The sequence below is a fragment of the Pleurodeles waltl genome, chromosome 3_1, assembly GCF_031143425.1.
Source record: "Pleurodeles waltl isolate 20211129_DDA chromosome 3_1, aPleWal1.hap1.20221129, whole genome shotgun sequence".
Classification (NCBI taxonomy): Eukaryota; Metazoa; Chordata; class Amphibia; order Caudata; family Salamandridae; genus Pleurodeles; species Pleurodeles waltl.
Window position 1 is genome coordinate 1040131838 of NC_090440.1, and position 22266 is coordinate 1040154103.

Genomic DNA, 22266 nt, shown 5'->3' on the forward strand with positions numbered 1-22266 from the left:
GATTGGCATGAACTTTCTGTACAGAATGGAGTGGAGTTAAGAGGTTGCAGGTTCTGATTTACGTGAGCGCCTTATTAATCTTGCGTATTCTGGTCATCATGGGATTTGTAAAACAAAAGAATGAGGAGTGCGTATTGGTGGTCAGGTATGGATATGGATTTGGCTTTAGAGAGAAAAGTCTGAGACTGTGTAGAGTGCAAACTGGCTGATATGTCTTTGAAACTTAGGACGCAAACCCATGGCATTGAAGGAAATTCCTAAGGAGGTGTGGGAAGAAGTTTCTCTTGACATTATGCGACCTATATGTTGTGGGGCTGTTTCCAAGTATGTATTACTGATTATGGATGTATTATCACGTTGGCCTGAAATTTTGGTCACTCACAAAATTACCTCTATGACTGTTGTGAGTTTTCTGTCAGATGTGTTTGGACGGGAAGGCAATCCGAAGTATATCTTGACAGATAATGGGGTCCAATTTACGTCAAAGTTAATGTGTGACTTTTTATGTCTAGAGGCATAACTCATCAAAAAAAGCGCTTTGTATCATCCTGAAACCAATGATATGGTAGAACGATTTAACAGGACTCTAAAAAACTATCCAATTGGCAAAACAAATGGGAGTAAACTGGGATAGTCTGATCAAGTCTAAAGTTGGGGATTACAGGTTTACCCCTCATTCCAGCACCAGGCAATCTCCTTTTGTTATGTGTGGAAAGTGTGTTCCTCATACCAAAATTTGTCCTCCTTGGATTAAAGGATATGTTAAAGAACAGTTTGATTATGAGAAACAAAAAAGGTATTGCTTTAGAAAAAGAATTGAATATTCAAAACCAGAGGAAAGGCGCTTATGATGTTCGTAAGTCTGCGAAAGAAATGTATGTGGATGTTGGTGATTCTGTCAAGATTAAGTTGCCGGGAAAAACTGGCAGTGGTCAATCACATTAGAGTAAACTTTTTAAAGTCATAAGGGTTCAAGGGAGCCGTTAAGTTTGACGATGGTCGTATCTGGAATTTGAACAGAATTGTCAAACTTTCCTGAAAAACATTTTTTTTTTTTTTATTACTTGTTTGCTTTTGAGAGGGAAGATAGTGTAGTATCTGTTTATAGTTTCTCTTTATTATTTTCCTCTTTGTTATATAACTGTTGTCGTTTTTGTCATAAATAGTATGTTCTCTCCCCTCCTGCACTTGCTCTCGTTGGTGTGATCTAGAATGCTCCATGGTTCTCAGGCGACAGTTGGAGCTGTGAGAGCTTTGTGCAGGTGTGGAGGAAGTTTCCTTTCTGTACCATTCATCTAATGAAAGTGATTATATCTCTATCTTCTCCTTCTGGATTCGTTTTTCCTGGAGCAGTACCACTTCTACACATACCCATCCCATAAAGCAGTTGGCTTTTTGATATATAGCACTTTTGATTACTATCTCAAGTTTTTGTGGTCGGTCTGGGCTTTACCAGGAATTAACACATTCAAGACAGCGGACAATTGTATTTTTTTGGCTATGAACTTGTCCAAGAATGTTGTGCATGCAGGGTACCCAAGGGTGACTGCAGAACAGTTTGCCATTTCCAGAGGCCAGTCAAATCCTACCTTTAAGGTGTAACTACGTTCTCTGTCAAATTCCTTTTTCCTCACACTACTGAATAGAGAGCTAACTTTCCTACTGATATCGCTCAAGTGTGTGTCCTAGGCCCAAGATGTCAGATGTCTACATCCCCAAACTAGCACAGACAGCTCCGACCTCAAGTTCCGATAAAAATGACCCTGCAATCAGGATGGTTTATATAAACAGGACTTCAATATATCATTAATATCTGAGACATAACTGCATACAATCCCACTTGTGTTAAAACCGAAAGTGACAAAAACAAAAGGGAATGGTAAATATCTGATTATTGAAATGCTTATTAACACTATCACAAAACACTTGAAAGACGCAGGAGGTTAAAAGCACCGCTCTTGAGCCTTGAAATTAAAAGCCAACATGAACTGAAGTGTGTACTTTTGCGTATTGTACTTGCTAAGCAATGGGACTCAGGGTGTAAACTCATATAGAGCACTGCAAGAACAGCCCAGCACCTTGAGATCCGAACGGGTGACTAGCCGCGTTCTATAGGAATCCTGATTTCTGCAGCAGCTTAGCAATCAAAGGCGGTTGTCACATTCTAGAATGATGCAGCATTATTGCAGCTAACTTGTATTACCAAGTAGTGCCCACTTACTGCTCAGGTTTGTTGACAAGCACTGACCAAAGATTATGTTGCATATTTGAATCCAATTCTGAAAATCTAAACATAGATTTTGTTTACCTATTTAGGCATTGGATTGGTTTCAGTTAGGGCCAGTCAGACCTTTTGTTCCACCAGCCATTTCTCCAGTGAGCTGAAGCCCTTTGAGGCCTGTTTTGAAAGCTCAGGGCTTCTCCTGGTGCCTCTTTCACTTTCAAACCACAACCACCATCAGGAGGAAGGAATGACCAGTACTAGGTGATCCACAAGGGGCACACCTTAGAGTGTGTGTGTGTGTGACTTGAGGGGTCCTTCAGCCCTTACTCCTTGGGGCAGAGATGACCCACATCTAGGGTACTGAAAACCTAGAAAAGTGCGGAAGGACACAGGTCAACCCAAATTTAATGTGGCACTGATACGGGTACATGCCACATTATGATCCTGTGGTCCATCCTGATGAATGCCACGGAAACTTGTGAACCAAGAGGCAGAAACATTTTGATGGTGTAAGTAGGAATGGGGTATTTGTTCCTGTAGTCTCCACACTGCTTTTAGTACCAAGTGATAATGCAATAAATCAAAACTACCTTTTAATTTGATTGAAATGAGTTTTAACCTATTTGTTAGGCCTGACAGTCTCAGGGTGGTCATCCCCCAACCATTTGCCTGCCTCCCTCCACTTTTCTGACACTATTTTTAGGACACTGAGCACTTTACCACTGCTAACTAGTGCTATAGTGCATATGCTGTCTCCCTTAAACAAGGTAACATTTGTTCATTCCCAATTGGTATATTTGATTTACTTGTAAGTCACTAGTAAATATGTCCTGGTAGTGGAGAACTAAACGTGTTTTCCACTACTGCGAGGCCTGCTCCTTTCATATGATGGCATTAGGGCTACCCTCATATACTGTTTGAGTGGTAAATTCTGATCAGAGGGGTAACCAGGTCATATTTCGTATGGCCAGAATAGTAATAGAAAGTCTTCCTTATTGGTGAAGTTGGATTTTATATTACTATTTTAGAAATGCCACATTTTGAAAGTAACATTTCTTTGCACTTAAAATCCTTCTGTGCCTTACAGCCCGTCTCCAATCAAGGTCTGGGCAGGGGTGGGCTGTTTGACAGCTTCCTGGTGCATTTCACCCAACCAACCACAAATGCAGGACACTCAGTCACACATGCACTCATCTGCATACTGAATGGGTCTTCCTGGGCTGGAAGGCCCAACACTTACATTTCAAAGGCTAGTGGCCTGCCCTCATAAAAAGGACTGCCAAGCCCTCTACTGGGACCCTGGCAGACAGACCTCTACTGAAAGGGGAACTTTGCACTTCAAAACCACTCTTTGAAGTCTCCCCCACTTCAAAGGCATTTTTGGGTATACAAATTGGGTCCCTGACCCCACCAACTCAAACACTTCTGGACCTGAACCTGCAACCTGTCAAGAGAACCTGCCCCGGTGCCCAAAGGACTCATCTAGACTGTTTTGCTGAGAAGGACTTCTGCCCCTCTGCCCTGTGACTTTGCTGAGAAGTGCTCTCCAATGGCTTGGACTGAGATTGCCTCCTGTTTTCTGAAGTCTCTGGGCCAAAAATACTTCATCTCTTCGGGAAACTCCTTGTGCGCCAGAAATCACCTCACAGCCTGTTGTATACAACACACAGCCGTTTTGCGACCAAGAAATCGCCACACAGCTGAGCCAGAATGATGCAGCCAGACTTCCAGAGTGAAGACTCAATGCAGCATCTGTGGTGCGGCCGGAATTTTGATGCACAGCCCTACTGGATCGACGCACAGCTGAACTGGAACGACAGTCAATTCCCCAAGTGGAACATCGTTGCAGCGCCTGCAGTGCAACAGAAGATTTGATGCATCGCCATACCGGATCAACCAAACACCTGTGACTCCTTCCCGCATGTCCATCATTTTCCTGCATCGTCCCTGGGCACCAAAAATAGTCCCTCATCGCAGTAAGGAACTAAGACTGCTCGCTGAAAAATGACAGAAAGCACCTTGCAGCTTGGAAAGAAACAAAAGCATAGTCTGTGATGCGTTGGGAAATCCGACGCACTCCTTATTTTTTTCACGCATCTCCTCAGTGCGTGTTATTTTTTACGCAAACCAGGTACTTTGTGTAATCAAGAGACAACTGCTGGTTTTTAAGATTTAAGGCTTTTTTTTTTTTTTTTTTTACTTGCAAAAGTGAGCTTATGTTGTGCTTATTGACTCTTGATCGTTTGGACCTCAATTTAACAAGATAAATATCCTATTTATTTATTTTTTAAGCTGTCTGGTGTATTTTTGTGGTGTTTTCACTGTGTTACTGTATGAGTTATTGCACAAATACTTTACACATTTGCCTTCTAAGCTAAGCCTGACTGCTCAGTGCCAAGTTACCAGAGGATGGGCACTGGATAATTTTGATTGTGTGCGACTTACCTTGACTAGGATCGTGGTCCCTATTTGGACAAGGGTGTATACCTCTGCCAACCAGAGAGCCCATTTCTAACATTTTCTAACACTATTCATATCAAGGGTTCAGTAGTTAGGCAGAAGTACATCCTTGACCACAAAGTGTAGGCCCGCTCTTCATCAAACAGGGATTTTGAAGAGCGGGGAGAGGGGGGGCGTCCTATGATGAAGCATGACATCTGGTGGTGTGTGAGGACATATCATCACAATTTATGTGTGTGTCCATAGTTAGGCTGAAGGTGGACAATTACTTAAAAAGGAACATAATTTCTCAGGTGGGTTTTCTTGTGGTTTATGCCTCAGTCAGTCAATTTCCCAGCTCCACGAGGTAAACTACAGCCCCAGCTCCCTGAAGGTAACTAGAGCAGGCACAGGGAGTCTTTCAGAGCCTGGGAAAGAAAGGAAGGGAGTTGCACAGAAAAAGTGATCAGAGACAGAGAAAGGAGAGAAGAAAAGAGAGAAGATGGATAGATGGAAAAGAGAGATTGCAGGAGGAGACATATAGTGAGTGGGGCTGATTTGAGCGTTTTTGCCCAGTCCTGCTCTAGAGCCTAACAATGATGTATAATTGTAGGGTTTGGCACCATATTACATTTTAGCAAACATTATGCAACACAGTTGTGAATCTCCCTTAAGTTATATTGTAACATTGATACTGGCAAGTAGAGGAATTGCAAATGAAGGCATGAGACTCGTTTTTAGTAAGACTGGAGTACCTTATTACAGTATGTACTACATTTAATGTAAAAAAATAATAATAATTATTATATATATATATATATATAAATAAATAAATAAATAAATAAAATACCTGCTTATTTCCATCTTGAGGGCCAGACTGCAGAGCCCATGCTGATATCACATTGAATCCTTTGACCACAGTGCTTCCTGGGAAGAGGGAAGCCAAGTACTCCGCATTAGATTTTTTGTGGTTGTTAATTTCAGTTGCGTTGCTCACATCTACCAGAACTTTTCCCTCCAGCACGGTGCTCAGATCACACAAAGTGGAATAATGTTCCTTGAACACAGCCACAAAAACAATATCAGCCTTTTTCACAGCTTCCTCCCGGGAAGTTACTTTTGCTGATGCAGGAAATAAATTTGCATTGCGCTTTGGATTGCGACTTCCAATAACCACCTGAAACCCAGAACACACAAGACGTGTGGCAAGAGAACGTGCAAAATCTCCGCTTCCAAGGATTACGACTGCTGTTCCAAGAGAGTCTACAGAGGTGTCATAGTTTTTGTCACTCTTGCTACTTAAGAGTGGTTGTGCCATGTCTCCTTTCGACATTCCTCTGAACTGCAATAAAAAGAAGACACACAAAGAAGTTATAAGCATGAAATTCTCAAAAACAAATATTCTCCTAAGGTTGTCATCCAACGAGAAACAACATTGCTCAGCACATTATCTAATGGCGAGGGCACACAAAGTGAAGAATTGCGTCTTTGTTATCAGCTACAACAACCCATCAGCCAACACAGCAGTAGCAGGCCAACTGACAAACTGGAGTGTACATAAATCAAACACACATAATACAGAATGGTAACAAATCCCAACCCTATTAATGATACACGTTGTTATGAAATTTAAAGACCAATATCAATTACAAACACAAATCTAATCAGACATCCACAACACACCAGGAAATAAACAACTACTAAGTAGAAAGCAAATAATGACAAAGTACTCATCAAAAGCTTTCAGGCACAGTCCACTTGTTGATTTGCCAAACACTGATGGCTTCACTACTACACAATCACCACATGACCAAGAACTGAAGATCCCACAACTCCCTTGATCTTAAAAACATTCTCAGTAGTCCACAAATCTTTGCCATACATTCCCTCAGCCTAGCTCTTGCAGTACCTGCACACACCGGAGTTCTAAACTTTGAGCCACCCTCATGTGAAATTAGATTTTATGGGCACCCAATCAAGTACCATAATCTCAATGTCTCCAAATATAACTCTACAATTATAAAATCATTTTGATTTTTTCTGCTCATTTTGTACCTCAGACAGGCCAGTGAAGATACGATAAAATGATATCTGCAAAATAGGCTAGTACATCTGAATCATATCCTGTAACTACTATATAAACTGCAATGACCAGATTGTAGGGAAGTCACTTTTGCACTGGTTGGTTTACACCAACAGCCGTAGAAAACTGCAAAGTAAATATGCAGCGTTTGTGTGATCTGGCCCAGGTTTGTATCACCAAGGGGAGTCCCAGAATGATGAAATTCAGGCTGATTGCACAAGTGGGTGCTGGTTACAACATGAAGAGGACATATTTGAGGAATTGTTGAAAAACAAAAGTTCCCAGAGAGGGATTACGTTTCTCATCTAGTATTTCAAATGTACAGTGTTGCATAAGTTTTGAATACAAATCATTCTTTAATTAAGCGGAAAGGACTGCCTTGTCGCCACTGATGCAAAACGTTGGAGATATTTCAATACCAGAAGTAACCCGATAACAGAACAGTGTGGGATATAGATTTTGGAGCTAACTTAAATCGCAGCAAAACTAATTCTTAACTGCAATTTGCTCCCTTGGCACAAAACTTTTTCGTCTTAGCTATGTGAAATTTAACCTTTTCTTCATATAGTATATAATTGAGAAAGATATCCAGTGCCTCATACGCACAGCAAATGTATTCTTGTGAATCACAACTGTATAAAATATGGAATAATTGTGCTGCAAAAAAGCCAGTGACTCGTGCAGTTGGATCTCGAACTGTCTCTTCTAGTTTTGGTAAATTGTATTGCCCAAAGAATTACCTCCACATTGTGTGCACCTACGAGTTTTATTCACTCTATGATTATTTCGCATTTTTTAAGCTACTCAATAAAAGTGAGAGTTAGAAAACACCAGCGTAAAACACAAACAAAGAATTCTGTTGAATTAATTCAGCATGAAGTCGTTATTTGTTTTACAGCCTGATGTTATTGCTGTAGGTAAAGAAACCTGCTTTATCTTATCTCAGAATAGATGGAAGTGCTATTTAGATAAACCAAAGAAAGCGGTAAGGGAGAAAAATAGCTCTAAAAGAAAGAAGGTAAAAGAAAGCAATATGTTTACAATGTAACAGTCTTTAACTTTTAAGCAGTTTATTCAAAAGTCACAAGTTCATATTCCACAATTTCTTCTCTTCGGGAGAAGGGGAGATAAGATATGGTTGAACACATCAGGTGAACCCAAACCCCTTCGCATATGGAATCATAAGCTAAATCAGATGAGGCCTTGTAAACCAGCACTAGGAAAACCTCAGCCTACACACAGTACGGATAAAAGCCAGCGAAGTGTGCCACATCCCCGCCACTCATCATAAAATTAAAGAGAGCAAAAGTGGCACAACCAAAGACTTCCACTGCAGCACCAGAACCCCGAGTATCCAGCAGTGTTCAAAATTATAACTCCTTTAATCACACGTCACGTGGTCACTAATGTTTTAGGCCATGCAGGGGTGTTCACCTACACACACTGAAGCCCAAGGCCCACTTTGGTTTGGCACGCTCTCATGTGAGCACGGGTATAAATTAACAGACGTGGATGCGCAGAGGTAACCCCTGTACCAGACGGCCTCCCATGTCACGTGTCTCCCTCAAGCCCACGCAGCACAGGCCTCGTTCTCCTACCTAGGCCATGAGCTTTTTTTTGGAGGGGGGGGGGGGGGGGGGGCGGCATTCCAGACATAAGAGTCACCAGCTCTGTTAGCGTGGAGACTTGAGGTGGAATTCAGCCATGTTTGCATCAAGCACAGAGGATGACTATGGGCACTTCAAAGGAAGCTGGTTCTGGGATCCGCTAGACACCACAAATGGCACCGGCTATCGTTTATGTTCAGTGTTTTGTGGGACAGTGCTTGACTTCTCATTGGCAGTATACCAATCCCCTTACATGCCAGGTGAACACTCAGTTGATATTCGACATCTAAAACCGAATAATCGAACACACAGTAAGCAATGACTGCACAGCCAATCTCCACCACACGCTTAGTTCTCTAGATCCAGTGCCAAGTTGTAAAGCAAACCGAGCAGCTCTTAAATTAATAACATTCCAACCCCAGTAAATAACCAACTGTGCTCCTGACACAACCTAAAAAACTACAAAAAATGTAAGATGCTTACGGGCAGAAGTGCATGTAACATTTCATATGAGTAACAAATAATTATTTTGGGTTAACCAATGTTAAAAACATCAGATACCTCTGCTCTCCTCTAAAGTTGCCTGTTGCAATTTCTAGAATATTTGGATATAGTAATAACCTGCTCCACTAGAAATATGCAGAAAAGGATGCGGTCTCAAAATCGCATAAGTATATGGCATTTGGCACATAATCCACCATCTGCTACATGATCTTCAGATTTCAGCCCAAAAAAGTGTTTCTAGCTCAAAATGATCAAAATTACAAAACAAAATTTTAACCGTGTCAGCTTTCATAAGGGTTGATCGGTCACATTTCTGCTGCTTATTTCTGTATTTTGGGGTCAAACTGGTACTAATTAGGTGAAACCTTGGCTAACGTGCAAAAACCCTAAATAATGAAGTCATACCAACACAAAAGGTGGTACACTATGCCACGTAATGTGCTCTTTCTTGCCGCATAATTCAGTCAACTGCCTAATTCGGTCCTCCCTTGCATCATAATTCCAATGGCCCTGGTAATAGCTCACCGAGGAAATGCCTGGTTAGCATTAACCCAGTAGTATTTCCAATTACAACTGAAAACCCATTGGTAGTTTCAACAGCAGCTCAAAAGGCATCATAAACCGAAATATGAGTTGAATATAATTTTACACGGACGTCGACCGACCAAAATGCCAGGAGTAATGAAGTGACATTACACCCTAACTGACCCTGTGATGACAGGGTTAGCCCGATCGCTCGCAAGCGCATCAACCCTCTCCCCGACCATATTTTCCCACAAAACTAGCGCGCGCACGCACGCGTACACACGCGCACGCACACACACGCACAAGGCTCTTACAGTGCCATTTTCTTTCTGTTACTAACCCTATTTTCAAGACCCTCGAAAAGGAGTAGCAAGGAGTGTGCCAGGGGTAGTATCTGCCACTGGCTATGCTATTTGACCTGAACGATTGCTCATAAACACTGCTTCAATTATAACAACTTGTGAAAACGTACCTGTCAATTAACGGACCTTCCTTTGGGCATACTGCAGTCTTGTTTCACCTAAACGCATCGGCGGAGCCCGGGCACTGGAGGCACCCCGGCTTCCCAGCCTTGATTAAACAGGAACCACACCAGCCTCGCTTTTTTCTTATATCTCTACGATTTGTGGCTTCAACCACAGGCAAGCAAAAGCATCAGTTTCCAAGAATATCCAACCACAGATTGTGTCACGAGGGACTTCAACCCAGCGTTTTAGGGATCAGATTACTGAATTTGTCAGCAAAAAACATCATTAATAACAGAGCTGAAACATCCAAACGCAGCCTTAAGAAGCACCTGCCGCACCCTCCTAATTTAGCTTCGATTCATCTTCGTGCTAGTAGTTAGGGCTGCTCGTAAATAGACTCATTACAAATCTGAACTGTGTGGGATTACGGTTAATTCCACCGTCGATGCAATCAACACCCCATGTGGTCTTGTGCAAGCGAGTTCGCCAAGCGCCCCTCCCTCAGTTCATGCAATGCATACCGCCATTCCGAGGATGGCTTGAAGGATGTGGTGTGCAGCGACCCGTGACTGAAGGTGCATAAGTGCCCTTTTTGCTTTCCTCAAGCAGGTGGGCCTGTGGAAACTGGGAGCAAGCACAGGGAAGATACTTTCCAATAGTTTAAAGAGAAGTGTCACCTGCCCCTGCTCAATGTACCCAGGTGGCGCCGCCGCTGGCAGAGCAAGACTGAGCCCAAAAACTAGCCTTTAATTTGTAACATAATGATTGTCGGTACTTAAAGTACAGCTCAAACAACAGCGGTCGGTGCTATTAAATGCCTCCCCGCCGAATACCAAGGCTGGATAGTCCAGAGTCGACCTTGTGCCTTTTTAATCCACTGCCAGACACATCCTGCCCCATTAACTCACTCTTGCAGGCTCCTGCTTTCTCTCTTGTTTGAGGTTTTCTTAGGAGGGCAAGCCACGGACGGCTCGAGCCAGGATGAAGCCGGATGCCCCGCTCAGATCAAGGTAATATTGGAACCTCGAGCCATAATGACCCAAGCTTTCATGTGGCTTCTGGCTGCCTGCCCCCGCTGGTAACGTGGTGTTTGGGCCACGGTTGTAGACTTTGGACCTGGGGAACCCAGTTGGAGTCTAAGCGTCAGCTCAACATCCTGTGATTTTGGGAAAAATCTCTTTATTTCCCCCATCACTATAAACAATGAAGGGTGACTAGTGTTTTAGGACTGCAAGCACTAGAGCCCTGTATGGGACTCAAGGGAGGGATTACGCAATCAATCTGGGAGGTGCTAAGGTGTGGTCATTAACGGTTATGAGATATTAAGTCATTTTTTGTACATCTGTGAGCTAAAAAAATATTTTAATAGGATGAAAACAAATCAGTGTTCCATTGGAAAAAGAAGAAAGGAGTCCTAATTCTACAGGAACAAGAACCCTCATGCATCACACTGGATGACTGGCTTCATCATTGGGAAAGCTCCTCGTCAGGCCGGTGCTGCAATGCCTAACGGGCTCCCCGAAGGGGGCTCTTAACCGTGTTGCTCTGAAAGTAGCAGATGGAATCATATCATATGGGTAAGGTGCCTAGATTCAAGTACCTGAGCAAAATGGAGAGAGAGGAAGAGTAAAATTGGTTATCCATCGAGAACATTCATCATAAATTTAATCAGTGTTGATAGGATGGAGACCAAGATTAAAAACCAGATGGGAGTAACTGGGTGAGTAATAATGCTCACATACTCTCAACAAAAACACAAGAGGACTAGACCTGTTTTGGTGCCTCTAGTCGTGAGGTCTACATGTTTCGCATCTAGTGGTCCAACCGGATCCATTGACGCTTCATCAGGACCAAGAAAAATAAACAACTTCTCCAAACTATAAATTAAATTAATGCAAACCCTAATAGGGAGGGGGATTCAAAAAACAAAAAGCAGTCACTTAAAAAAAAAAAAAAAAAAAAAAAAGGAAGGAAGGAAGGAAGGAAGGAAGGAAGGAAGATCATTTGGCCCTTTTAAACCAAATAATCATTGAACGAGTCTATGCAAACTCTTTCACATGGGTCTATGGTGGGGAAGCGGCCATTTTATTCATGTTCATTCAATTGACTGGTTTAAGAGGACTCTGAGTTGCTGCTGTATTTTGTCACGGTTTAGGCAATCCAGGCTTCTACAAGCACAGTGACCTGGCCTTAGGCTTTTCTCCATCCAAAAAAAGAACAACCGAATGAAGACACTGTGCACTCTGGTTGGCTGCAGCATACACAGACCTAATGGACCTCATTCTAGAACGCAAAGTATATAATGAGAGGGGCTGGGGCACCTAGACAACAGAAGGTACCCATAGTCTTTGGCCGTCACTCCATTGCAGAACCAGGGGTCAGTGAGGAAGAGTCTAGGTCCAGTAGAATATCAAGTGGCGGGATTGTCACTCCATTTAGGAAGCACATGTTCTCCATCTCAGAAAGATTCTTCATGGAAGGGCCCCAAACTAGAACAGAACAAGAACTGGCATTTCTGCTGATGAAGTCCAGTTTAGCACTTCCTCTTAGACCGAATAGATAGATAGCGATAGAGATATATATAGAGATAGATTATATATATAATCTATGTAGAGATAGATTATATAGAGATAGAGACAGATATAGAGATATATATATATATATCTATCTCTCAAGCAACAAATCAAAATATAAATATATATATATATTTTTTTTTTTATTGCACCTAATCTGCAAAATGTAAGGCTTCATAAAACAAGGTTTTCTCCTCAAGGACATGAAGGAGTGCAAGAACATGCCTCTTTCTGCATGTTCACCCCACGTTTTTGGACTGATGCTGCTGGATTTTCGACTCCAGTTGCACGGAGGTCTCCTCCAGTGTTCTAAACCGTATGTTGAATTGGCTAGCTCCAATTGGCAAGTGCTGACTTATAAGTCACTAGTATATGGCACCCATGGTACAAAGGGCATGTAAGGCAGAGTGCTCACCCAGGGCTGCAGCACTTATTGTACAACCTTGTGCACATCAAATACAAAATGGGTCCCAGCCTGCCACTGCAGAATAGAAGAGCAATGGTCACACTGCTGATTCGACTAATCTATTCAAACTAATGGCAAAGCCACCCTTCCCACTAACAATTGATGCAAGCCTCCCTTAAGAAAGACCTATAGCCCCCTAAGGCAGGTAGCTATGTATTAAGTCATTTTTTATATGTCTAAGCAGCAACACATTTAATTTGTCATTTTGCTGTTAAAAAGTTAGTAGCCCCATAGGCGAATACTGTGCTATCAGCTGGCACCCCAGTCTGGCTAAATTCTAAGGAGACTACACAATTGCGTGCTCTAAGGTATCCTATTAATCGTGGAATTAAAACTGATCTGATGCCCAGGCTGAATTTAACATCACTATTATAGTAATGGAACTTTTAGAAAGTTGCCACTGTGACCTAGATAGTCCTATGGCCTCACAGAGTCACTGGCCAACAAACAGCTTTCTGCAACCTGGGGATTTGTGTAAATTACTCCCAGACCTAGGGTCAGTAACTGCTTGCTGCAGTGCTACTTCCCCTTCGCAAGAAGCCACTTAGACTGTTACCCCAAAAGGCTGGTAACAAGGACAGAGAGGGGAAACCAGTGCCCAAACCAGGTTTTCTATGGGCATGTAGCCCAGAGGTAGCCACACCTCTAGGATGGCTTACTAAGCTTCTAACAGCTGACTGAGGGTGCTGACATCTTAAGAGTGGGCAGAATAATGCACTCTGGGATTGTCAGGTGCCACACATTACTGGAAAGTCATCACCAAGAGGGAGGGGACCTGGTAGTCTGTTGGAAAGTGACTGCATTGTTCCCCTCAGGGCACTTTCCTGGGATAGTTATTGCACCCTGAACCTCAGGCCACATAGGAACCGGGACAAGGACCAAAAGAAGGACTGCCCTGCTGAACCCTGGACTGCACAAGGAAAGGCTGCACCACCTGCTTGACTGCACACCTTGGGCTAGCGAAGTTGGGACTGTGCCTATGACTCCAAGCTTAAGAGGGTGGGGCGGGGGTTGAAATCAAGCCCCAGTTCAAAGCACCAACTCCAAGGGGCAGACATTCACAGCAGCCATCTTGGAACTGGGTGTGTTAAAATATTGGAGGCAAAAAAGTGATCCATTCGTGAGCAAAAGAGCTTTAAACAGTCATTGTGCATGGTTTTTTTTTGTTGTTTTTTTTTTTTTTTTTTTAAAAACACCTGCAACGCATAATAATGGTTATCATTTTTATAGCTGGCAAGATCGCTTACAGAGTTACAAAGCTCACTGTTCTCATCCAAAGTCAGCTACATGTCAAATGCCTGAAATGATGGTTGCGGCTCATTTTATTCTTTTCAGGATGATAAATTGAGAGCCATTAAAATGGGTAAAACAGCATTGGTTACCTAGTGCTTAGAAATGGAAAACGTTGTGCCCTTTAATGGTGTAATAAAAAATACTTTATTAGGACTACTAAACAATATGCAGATCTTGCTAATTCTATGTCTGCATCCTGTAAAATGTGTTAAAAAGCAGCACTAATTTTATATATGAAATTATTGGACTTTACTTCAGTACTTTAAAAAATTGAGAAATTTTTAAAGATATGCAGGGAACGTCTTTTGTAATTATACATTTGAAAAGTCTTTTCTCCACTTGTATTTGCAAAATAAATTCAATTGAATAAAGACAATACTAATTCTTTAAAGTAGTATACAAAACATGGTTTATTTTATTCTACGATTTCACAGGGTGAGAATGATTGTTTTAGTGTAATAAATGGACTCGAGTTTATCCCAGTAATATAGCTCAGAGAAAAAAGAGATCTGACCAACTACAATGACATGTACCAATGTCTCCTTGGGCTATGGTTTCTTCTCAACAGATCTGTGTTTGACTCCATGGTGACAGGTATGAATCCTGGTAGGCCCTCACCGTTTCATCTTCCAGAGGTGAATGAAATTAGCATCTTTGAGTTGGGTAACAATAAACATCTATGATGTAATGTCAGGAAATATAATGGGTGAGTATGTGCTTTACAAATACTTACCTTCTGTAGTGGCATAATCAGAACAGCACATGAGCTATGAGGACTGGTGTTGGGCTGGTGGGCAGGCAGACTGGAATGGAGATGATGTGGAGATTCTCATACAGAGGGTTGATTAGGGGCTGCAAACATCATAGGAACGTTAGCTTAGGGGGTGTGCTATGCACATGTACATTGTGTTGCAACAAGAATTACAAAAACCTAGTATAGCCACCATATTTTTTTATTTCTTTTTTCTCTCTCTCTTACACCATTTTTAAACTCATTTTCAGTACTGCTAGGAGCTATGCTCTTTTGAGGATCATAAGGTGGCACAGAGAGCTTAATTCTCCACTAATTCAGTTGCACGGATCAAAGAATAGGTTTTTCAATCAAAAGAAAAATAAGATCATCATTACCCGCCCAGTGCACAGCTCTGCCCCTGGGATAGGACACACAAACTAACCTAAACATTTTTGCATCATTGTTGAGTTCATGAGCCGGACTCCCAAAGTAGCAGGTGCAAACAGAAATCCTCTGATGGCGGATGCACACACAGTGTAATGTCCAGTCCCACTAATTCGGAAGCCAGATGCAGTGGACCAATGAAAAGCATTATATGCTTCAATGAGAAGCAGCTCTTTCAAGGTTCTTGGGCATGCATTTACTCTCTGGGAGCACTAAACCACCTGGGGCAAGCCCGAATTTACTAAGCTAATATTGAATACAAGGAATGAACAATATAACTGATATTGCACCATACTTCAATGGTAGGATGGTAGAACCAAGTAAAGCAAATGTAGCACTGAATGTAACATCTGGAACTAGACCAGTGTTTCCCAAACGGTAGATCACGACTCAATGGCGAGACAAGACAATTGTTCGTAGGTCACAAAAGTCCAAGCAAAAAATAAAGATGCCTTTAAAATATGTTTTTATCTTGTCACATTTGCTGCACTTGAAAGACAGAGGTCAAATGTCAGCCTATGTCTTCTGACAAATTGCAGTTTTTTGTTTTTTACATGGGGATTGGTGTTTGCAAGCTCCTCTCAGTTTGCAGTCAGAAAAAAAAGTAAAGTAAATTGTGTGGCAATCTTGCTGGAATACAGCAAGCGTGAAAAAAGGCTGTAGGATGTCATTTTTGTAAAAAACAAATGTAAAAGTCTGTAAATGAACTGTACACATTCAACGAGAGCAAAAATGTTAAGTGTTTGGAAACAAAGATTTTAATAGGCTCAAAACAAATCAAGACTCTTGGTGATGCACAAATGATATTCACTGAAACTGGATTCCTACACATAATAATTCGAGAGCAAAATAGCTTTTGCAGTTAAAGTGTATGTTCGTGCAAATTTAGTGGCTATTTCAATGGAAAATATGAAGACTGTAAAAGGCAATGCACTACAAAACAAAGTTTTAGTTACATTAAAAAAAAAATGCCTGCCTTATGTCCATTAAAGCTAGGTGAATTGTGAAAGTTTGTCATTCTAACAATTGTGTTGTGGTTCTAAAAGGTTTGGGAAGCCCATGTTTTTAATATGATCGCAATAAAATATAGTACATTTGCTGAGAACTGCAGAGCAAAATTCCAAAAAAAACTGATCTTGGTCATTTTGGTGTGGTTATGTGTCTGTTTTGTGAAAATACAAGTAAGATTTACTGATTGCGGCTTGGAGTCCACTCAATCTGTATTCAAGATCGATTGTGATTTGAAAATTAGCAACCACATGGTAGGAAGCATCCTACCTGCACAGCTCTCCTTTAGAATGATCTACTAATAGCATTAGAGGTGATTATGATGCACTAGGGAGCAGGTCAACTGTTCATCCCTCCTGATTTCATAAACAGTTATACTGTAAGATAATTCATTTTTGTCAGTTCCATCGTCATCAACAATGCTCGTTTTATTCAGTAGTAGATAAAACAAATCAGTCCAAATATCAACATTCTACAACGGATAGAATTGAAGAAAATGAATAAACCACATAAAATGATAACTACTCACATACATAGGAATTGTTAAAACTCATAGTAAGTTAGCGTTGGCAAAGCCAACAGGTCTGGGAATGACTGCCAGCACTTTTGCTTTGTCAATCATTATTTTGTTCTCTCATGGTACTAACAAAACGTTATTGTTGGGAAAGCAGTCAGACAGTTGGCAATCTAAACAACAACAAAAAACGAAACATACAAACACTGGCTAAAAGCAAACGTATTTCTTTAGTCTCAAAAAGCACACACATAAGGCAACTACTTTATGTGTGGATGTGCGCCTTGTGAAATGGAAGAATGGCATCACTCACAGTGAAGCCAGCCGGTGAATTAAATGGGGCTGACCCACTAATCCATACTATATGCTTTAGTGAGTGGACGAAAAACGTGAATCACACAATATCAGACCAATGGATGAAGAGGGCTCCTTAAAGGGACTTATAAGTAAATATATTATACAAATATTGTAGGTTAAATTAGAAGGTCTTGGACAACACCAGATCTAAACAGCCCTTAAAAGCCATGTAGAACCAAATTGTATTCAGTCTATTTTCATAAAAAAGTATTATAGAGCAATAATCACAGATTAAGCTACCCTGATATAACAACTCATTCTTCTGGATAAGTTGGCTATCTATAACCAGGTGAGATCTAGACCCCTGTGTGATACATTACATCTCCAAAACTTAATCATTCAGTTGGACTTTATAATAGCATATACATCATAGGTTTAGTTCAGCTTGATGACATTGATGTTATCAATTAACTCAAAGCATTATGCACTAATGGTGCCCATTTAAGGAAGTGCAGGTACTGGCGTAAGAAAACACCCCATTCTTCCACCGCTTAAAGAGAATACTTGTTGGTTTGGAGAGTTTCAGTTGGCGATGATGTGAAATCCTTGCTAAATTTTACATTACATGCAGTTAGTTCCTACATGTATGGCACAGAATCCGGATATTTTGAAGCATCTGAGCTGACCACCTTCCTTGCTTATCAAAGCAAAATCCTAAACAGACAAACTGATCCACATGGGCGAGCCTAAATTAATTGGATTTATATGACCTTTCAGGTGTTTAGATTTGCCAACTAGCATCTGCGTTATAAGATCTCATCTTTTTGTTTATAAAGAAACAGTTTTCGAATGTGTGAAGTAGCTAAGTAATTCATCGAGTCTGCAACGACAGTGTAATTAATTGCATGCAAACAAAATACTGCGTAATGGGACTTCATTCAGTCGTAGTACATCAGCATTGTATTGCTGCAGATGGGAAAAAGATCATTCAGACACACATGTGAAACGTTGTGGACCAAGATACTCCCATGTGTCACACCCTTAGTTACTGGTTTTTTAATCTTCACTGCAGGAGTCCTTTATCAGCCTTTGCCAAAGTGTCAGAGCTTGCCTCGTTCACTGATAAACTATGCAGTTACTTCACATGTTCTATCAAAAGCTCAGGCTGTACTCTCTTAACGTCCAGCTTTCTGTGTTTAACACACCCGGGGTCGCCAGATTATTACAATGAAACAACAACAGTAGAACCGAATGTATACATACAATGCTAACTTACAGAGTTTGTTGAGATAAGGTTTTTTCAGCTAAGATCATTTACTTACATGTGCACTAAGCAAACTTAACAAAAATACATGCTTAAGAAAGACTTTGCATGAAGTGGTATTAATAGGAGCCAGAACCTAACCTCTATTGAAATGATCCTGGTAGGGTTAGGTATCATATACAGAGGCCAACAATCCACTAATCATGAAAACATATTCTATCAGTGACGACAGGACAAACGCAAAGATCTACAGTTAGCAGCGTCTTATGTTAACAGAGGTTACAAATACTTGTGAAGCTGAAGCTCTGCTGGAAACGTGTTGTTCTCGAGACTGCATTTAGAGTAAAGCCTGCAATACTGGTCAATAACCAGGTAGCTTCACAGAGAGTAAACATAAAAGAAAGACTGCAAAGTATTAAACAGATGCACTGAGACTCGAGCCTGATGAAGCACCTCTGTAAGCAACAAAGTGTCCTGAGATGACAGAGGGGCCAACTACTGATAATCACAGAATGCATGCACAGTTTAGGGCCATTGTTCCACTCTCAGCAACTAGATGTCATTTGTGAACTACACAGAAGAAAGACTACTGCAGTTCTGCTATTAAGTAGTAGATATACTTAAATGCATTTCATGGTATAGCTAACTTACAACTTAGCTATATTTTTATGTCCACAGATTGATCTGAAAAAATTAAATGGTTTAAGTGACAACACCTTTGCTAATGGCGTATGGGAAGCCACAAACAAGCCAATGGAGGGGAATAGTGATTGAGAAGCCAACTATAACACAGGCATTGGAGTCTGTTTTTTTTTTTTTTAGAATGGATATCACTGCAATGTCTCTTCAACTGAATTTTTTCCTGGGAACTTATAGATATACACATACATATACACACACACACAGCTCATCATCTTAGTACGCAATGCAACTTCCTTTGATAAAAATGTTGTCAATTAATTTAACTGCTTGCACCCTAGACCCCTGTAATCACTGGGTATGGCCTGCAGCTGTGCCCACTGGGCTCTAGTGAAACAGCATGGCCTACTTCCATTGCTTGTTCTACTATCAACGAACCTAGTACGTGCTAGACATGGCTCCTAAGTCACAGTTCTGACTGCACCTCATGCTGTGGGGCTAAGGCAAAAGCCTGCACGTTCCAAGTACAATGCATGGCAATGGAACCACTACATCTGCCCCAAAATCCTCTTGGTTAAGGCCTTCAGCAGTGCCCAAGACCAGGTCATGTACTTATTCTTCCTTACCATGCAGACTGTGGGAACTTTGCTTGCATTGCCTGCCTCCACAGCCTACTAAGCAGTGGGTTTAGGCTTTAGCCGCTTTTAACCATGCACTCTTGCAGAACCTTTGCCCACAGAGCTTTTGGCCACTTAAAGCCTTATGTGGCCTGCTTATGGAGCATGCTGTTGATGTGCATTCTTCAAAGCTGTTGCACACCAGCTAAAAGGTACAGGACATGGAAAGCAGACACGCTCAGCCGCCCCCCCCCCCCCAATGTGAACATGCCCTGCACTCAGCCTCCCAGCTTCTTCAGCTCACCGAGCGGTGTGGAATGTGTGTGCAGGGTGTGGCCTTTGCTTAAGTTCTACACACATTACCCTGGATCTTTAGGAACCCTTTTCTACAGTGTGTGGTAATTTTTTGTTGAAGACCTGTTTATTTGTCCTAACAAAGAGCAGTTTGCAGACCAACAGGTGCCCCAGACATGTGTGATCAGTCATTATAAGCATGGAGCGCAATTGGCATTCATATACTGCTTGTGATCGTTGTATATTTGTACATTACTACTAATAATTACAATTGTGTCAACCAAAAAAAAATTAAACCATTAGCATTCACACTCATTTTCTGCACAGCGAGTCATTTTATTTATTTTCCACCTTCAATCACGATTTTTTTTTTTTTAAATGCATCCCTACTCTCCGAGGTGTCACTGAATTCTCATTTTTTCAGTAACATGGTATTCACAAACGGTACAATGAACCGCTCACATTGAGTAATAGCATCAGAACAAGACTTTCAGCCTGTACCAGCCAAACATTAGGTGGTTTGAGCATTTTTGTCTGTGTACTGTTTGCATGTTTGTGAACCCTGGATTGGCTGTTGAGAAAAACGGCTACATCGACAGATTCGTTTTAAATTTGGCTTTGCACAATCAACCCTTTCAAACCTACCTGAAAAAGCAATTTTTAAACAAATGCCTCAAAAACACACAACTATGTCCATAGAAGATGGACAAGAAGGCAGAAAAATCCAGTCAAATTTATCATTCTATCCAAGTTTTTTCAGTGGCTATGTAAATGTATTTGTAACTGTAAATGTCCCCCTGACGAGGCACTCCGGTGCTTTTCATTGAGTACCACGCTACTCTGGAACCCAAAGTGGATTAGTATAGGGATATACAAGTTGTTTACTGGGGCGTTGGACATGTGGGTCTGTTAGTTGGATTGAATATGATAAAGGAGGGAAGAGTCTAGAAAGTGTTATTTGCGAGATCATAGTAGTATAATTATGTCTGGGATGAGAAAGTAGGAACAGAGGAGGAAAGAATGTAGAAAGGGTTATTTGAGAGATCACAGCAGTAAAATGAGGTTTGGGAGGAGTCAGAGTGGAAGTAGAGGATATACTGAAAGAGGTATAGGATCAGACAGAATAGTGAATTGGAGAGATTTGAAGTTTTTTTTTTTTTTTTTTTAATTCTACAATGGGAGTAAGTAATAAATAAATGCATAACTTGTGCCAGGGAGCGCGGTACCCAGCGAAGGTGGTGAGAACCATATCCTCCCATGCTTGAGGTGGGACCTAAAAGGCATCAAAGCCCAAACCACAAAGAACAGTCTGACTGATACTTAATCTTGAACAGAGCATGTGTCCCCTCTTATACCCTCACACCAAATGACAATCTCAAGAATCTAAGATTCCAAGTGGCAACAAAGCACGCCGCAACAGCGGATCCTCCACTGGTTCCAGGCAGAGAGCCCAGCACCCCTGTGAAACAGCAGCTTGGATGGGATCCTGCTGATATTGCCCGGCAACTGTGCAGTCATGTATGGGGAGAACAGTAATCTCTCCACCAAGCTGCCAACCCAAGGCAGACAATAAGAAGCAACATAGTGGAATTAGGCAAAAAGTTGGAAGATAAGGACGGGGTAGCCTATATAAAGCTGCAAGACTTGCCCTGATTACAGCATGTTTTCTTCTTTGGTCGAGCACTCTGATGCTTAGACCTGTTGTAATATATTTGTGGGCTTTTAACCACACCCACCTCATGCCCATCACTATCACCGTTCATAGGCTTGCCCTTCAAAAATCCTTTGTTATCACTGGTAAATGCTTTATGTTTCTCCCTCCTTGGGGTGGTTTTGTTACAGCCTTGGACACCAACCCTGTTCCATGGATAATTGCCGATACGTCTGACTGCGAGCGAACTTCTTTTTCCTTTTGTGGCTCTCCTCGTTCATGGTGGCTGTGGCACTTTGAATTGGCTCGCTTATGTCAACTGTTTTATTTTTCATTTTCAATTTATGTGGCAAGAAAAGTCAGTAAAGAATTTAGAACACTAATAGCTCTAACTCAAGCAAACACGAGACCCATTGCATTACTGCACTTACCGACAGACATGCACACCTTGTGTCCTAAGATAAACACAGTGATGCTGCACCATACTGCACTTTAAACGCCGCAAATGTGCACTATAACCTACTCTATCATTGGTGGGGGCTGTTACACTGGGGGTTCCATGAAGCCTAATCATACCGCTTGACTCCCAGTCGATTTCAAATTTATTTCAGCGTCCGATGTAAC

At 41.5% G+C, this 22266-nt stretch overlaps 1 protein-coding gene across 3 annotated transcripts in view; it reads right to left on the minus strand.

The window, feature by feature from the left end:
• Positions 1-22266, minus strand: part of STEAP3 (STEAP3 metalloreductase) — a 75202-nt gene that overhangs the window by 39209 nt on the left and 13727 nt on the right. For 2 of the 3 annotated variants that reach the window (XM_069224333.1, XM_069224334.1), the window contains exon 2: positions 5514-6005. In XM_069224333.1, coding sequence (XP_069080434.1) covers positions 5514-5996 — 483 coding nt within the window. In that variant the 5' untranslated portion in view covers positions 5997-6005. Of the gene's footprint in view, positions 1-5513; positions 6006-9854; positions 9975-22266 lie in introns of those variants that run through there. The other variant, XM_069224335.1, reaches the window with a different exon arrangement.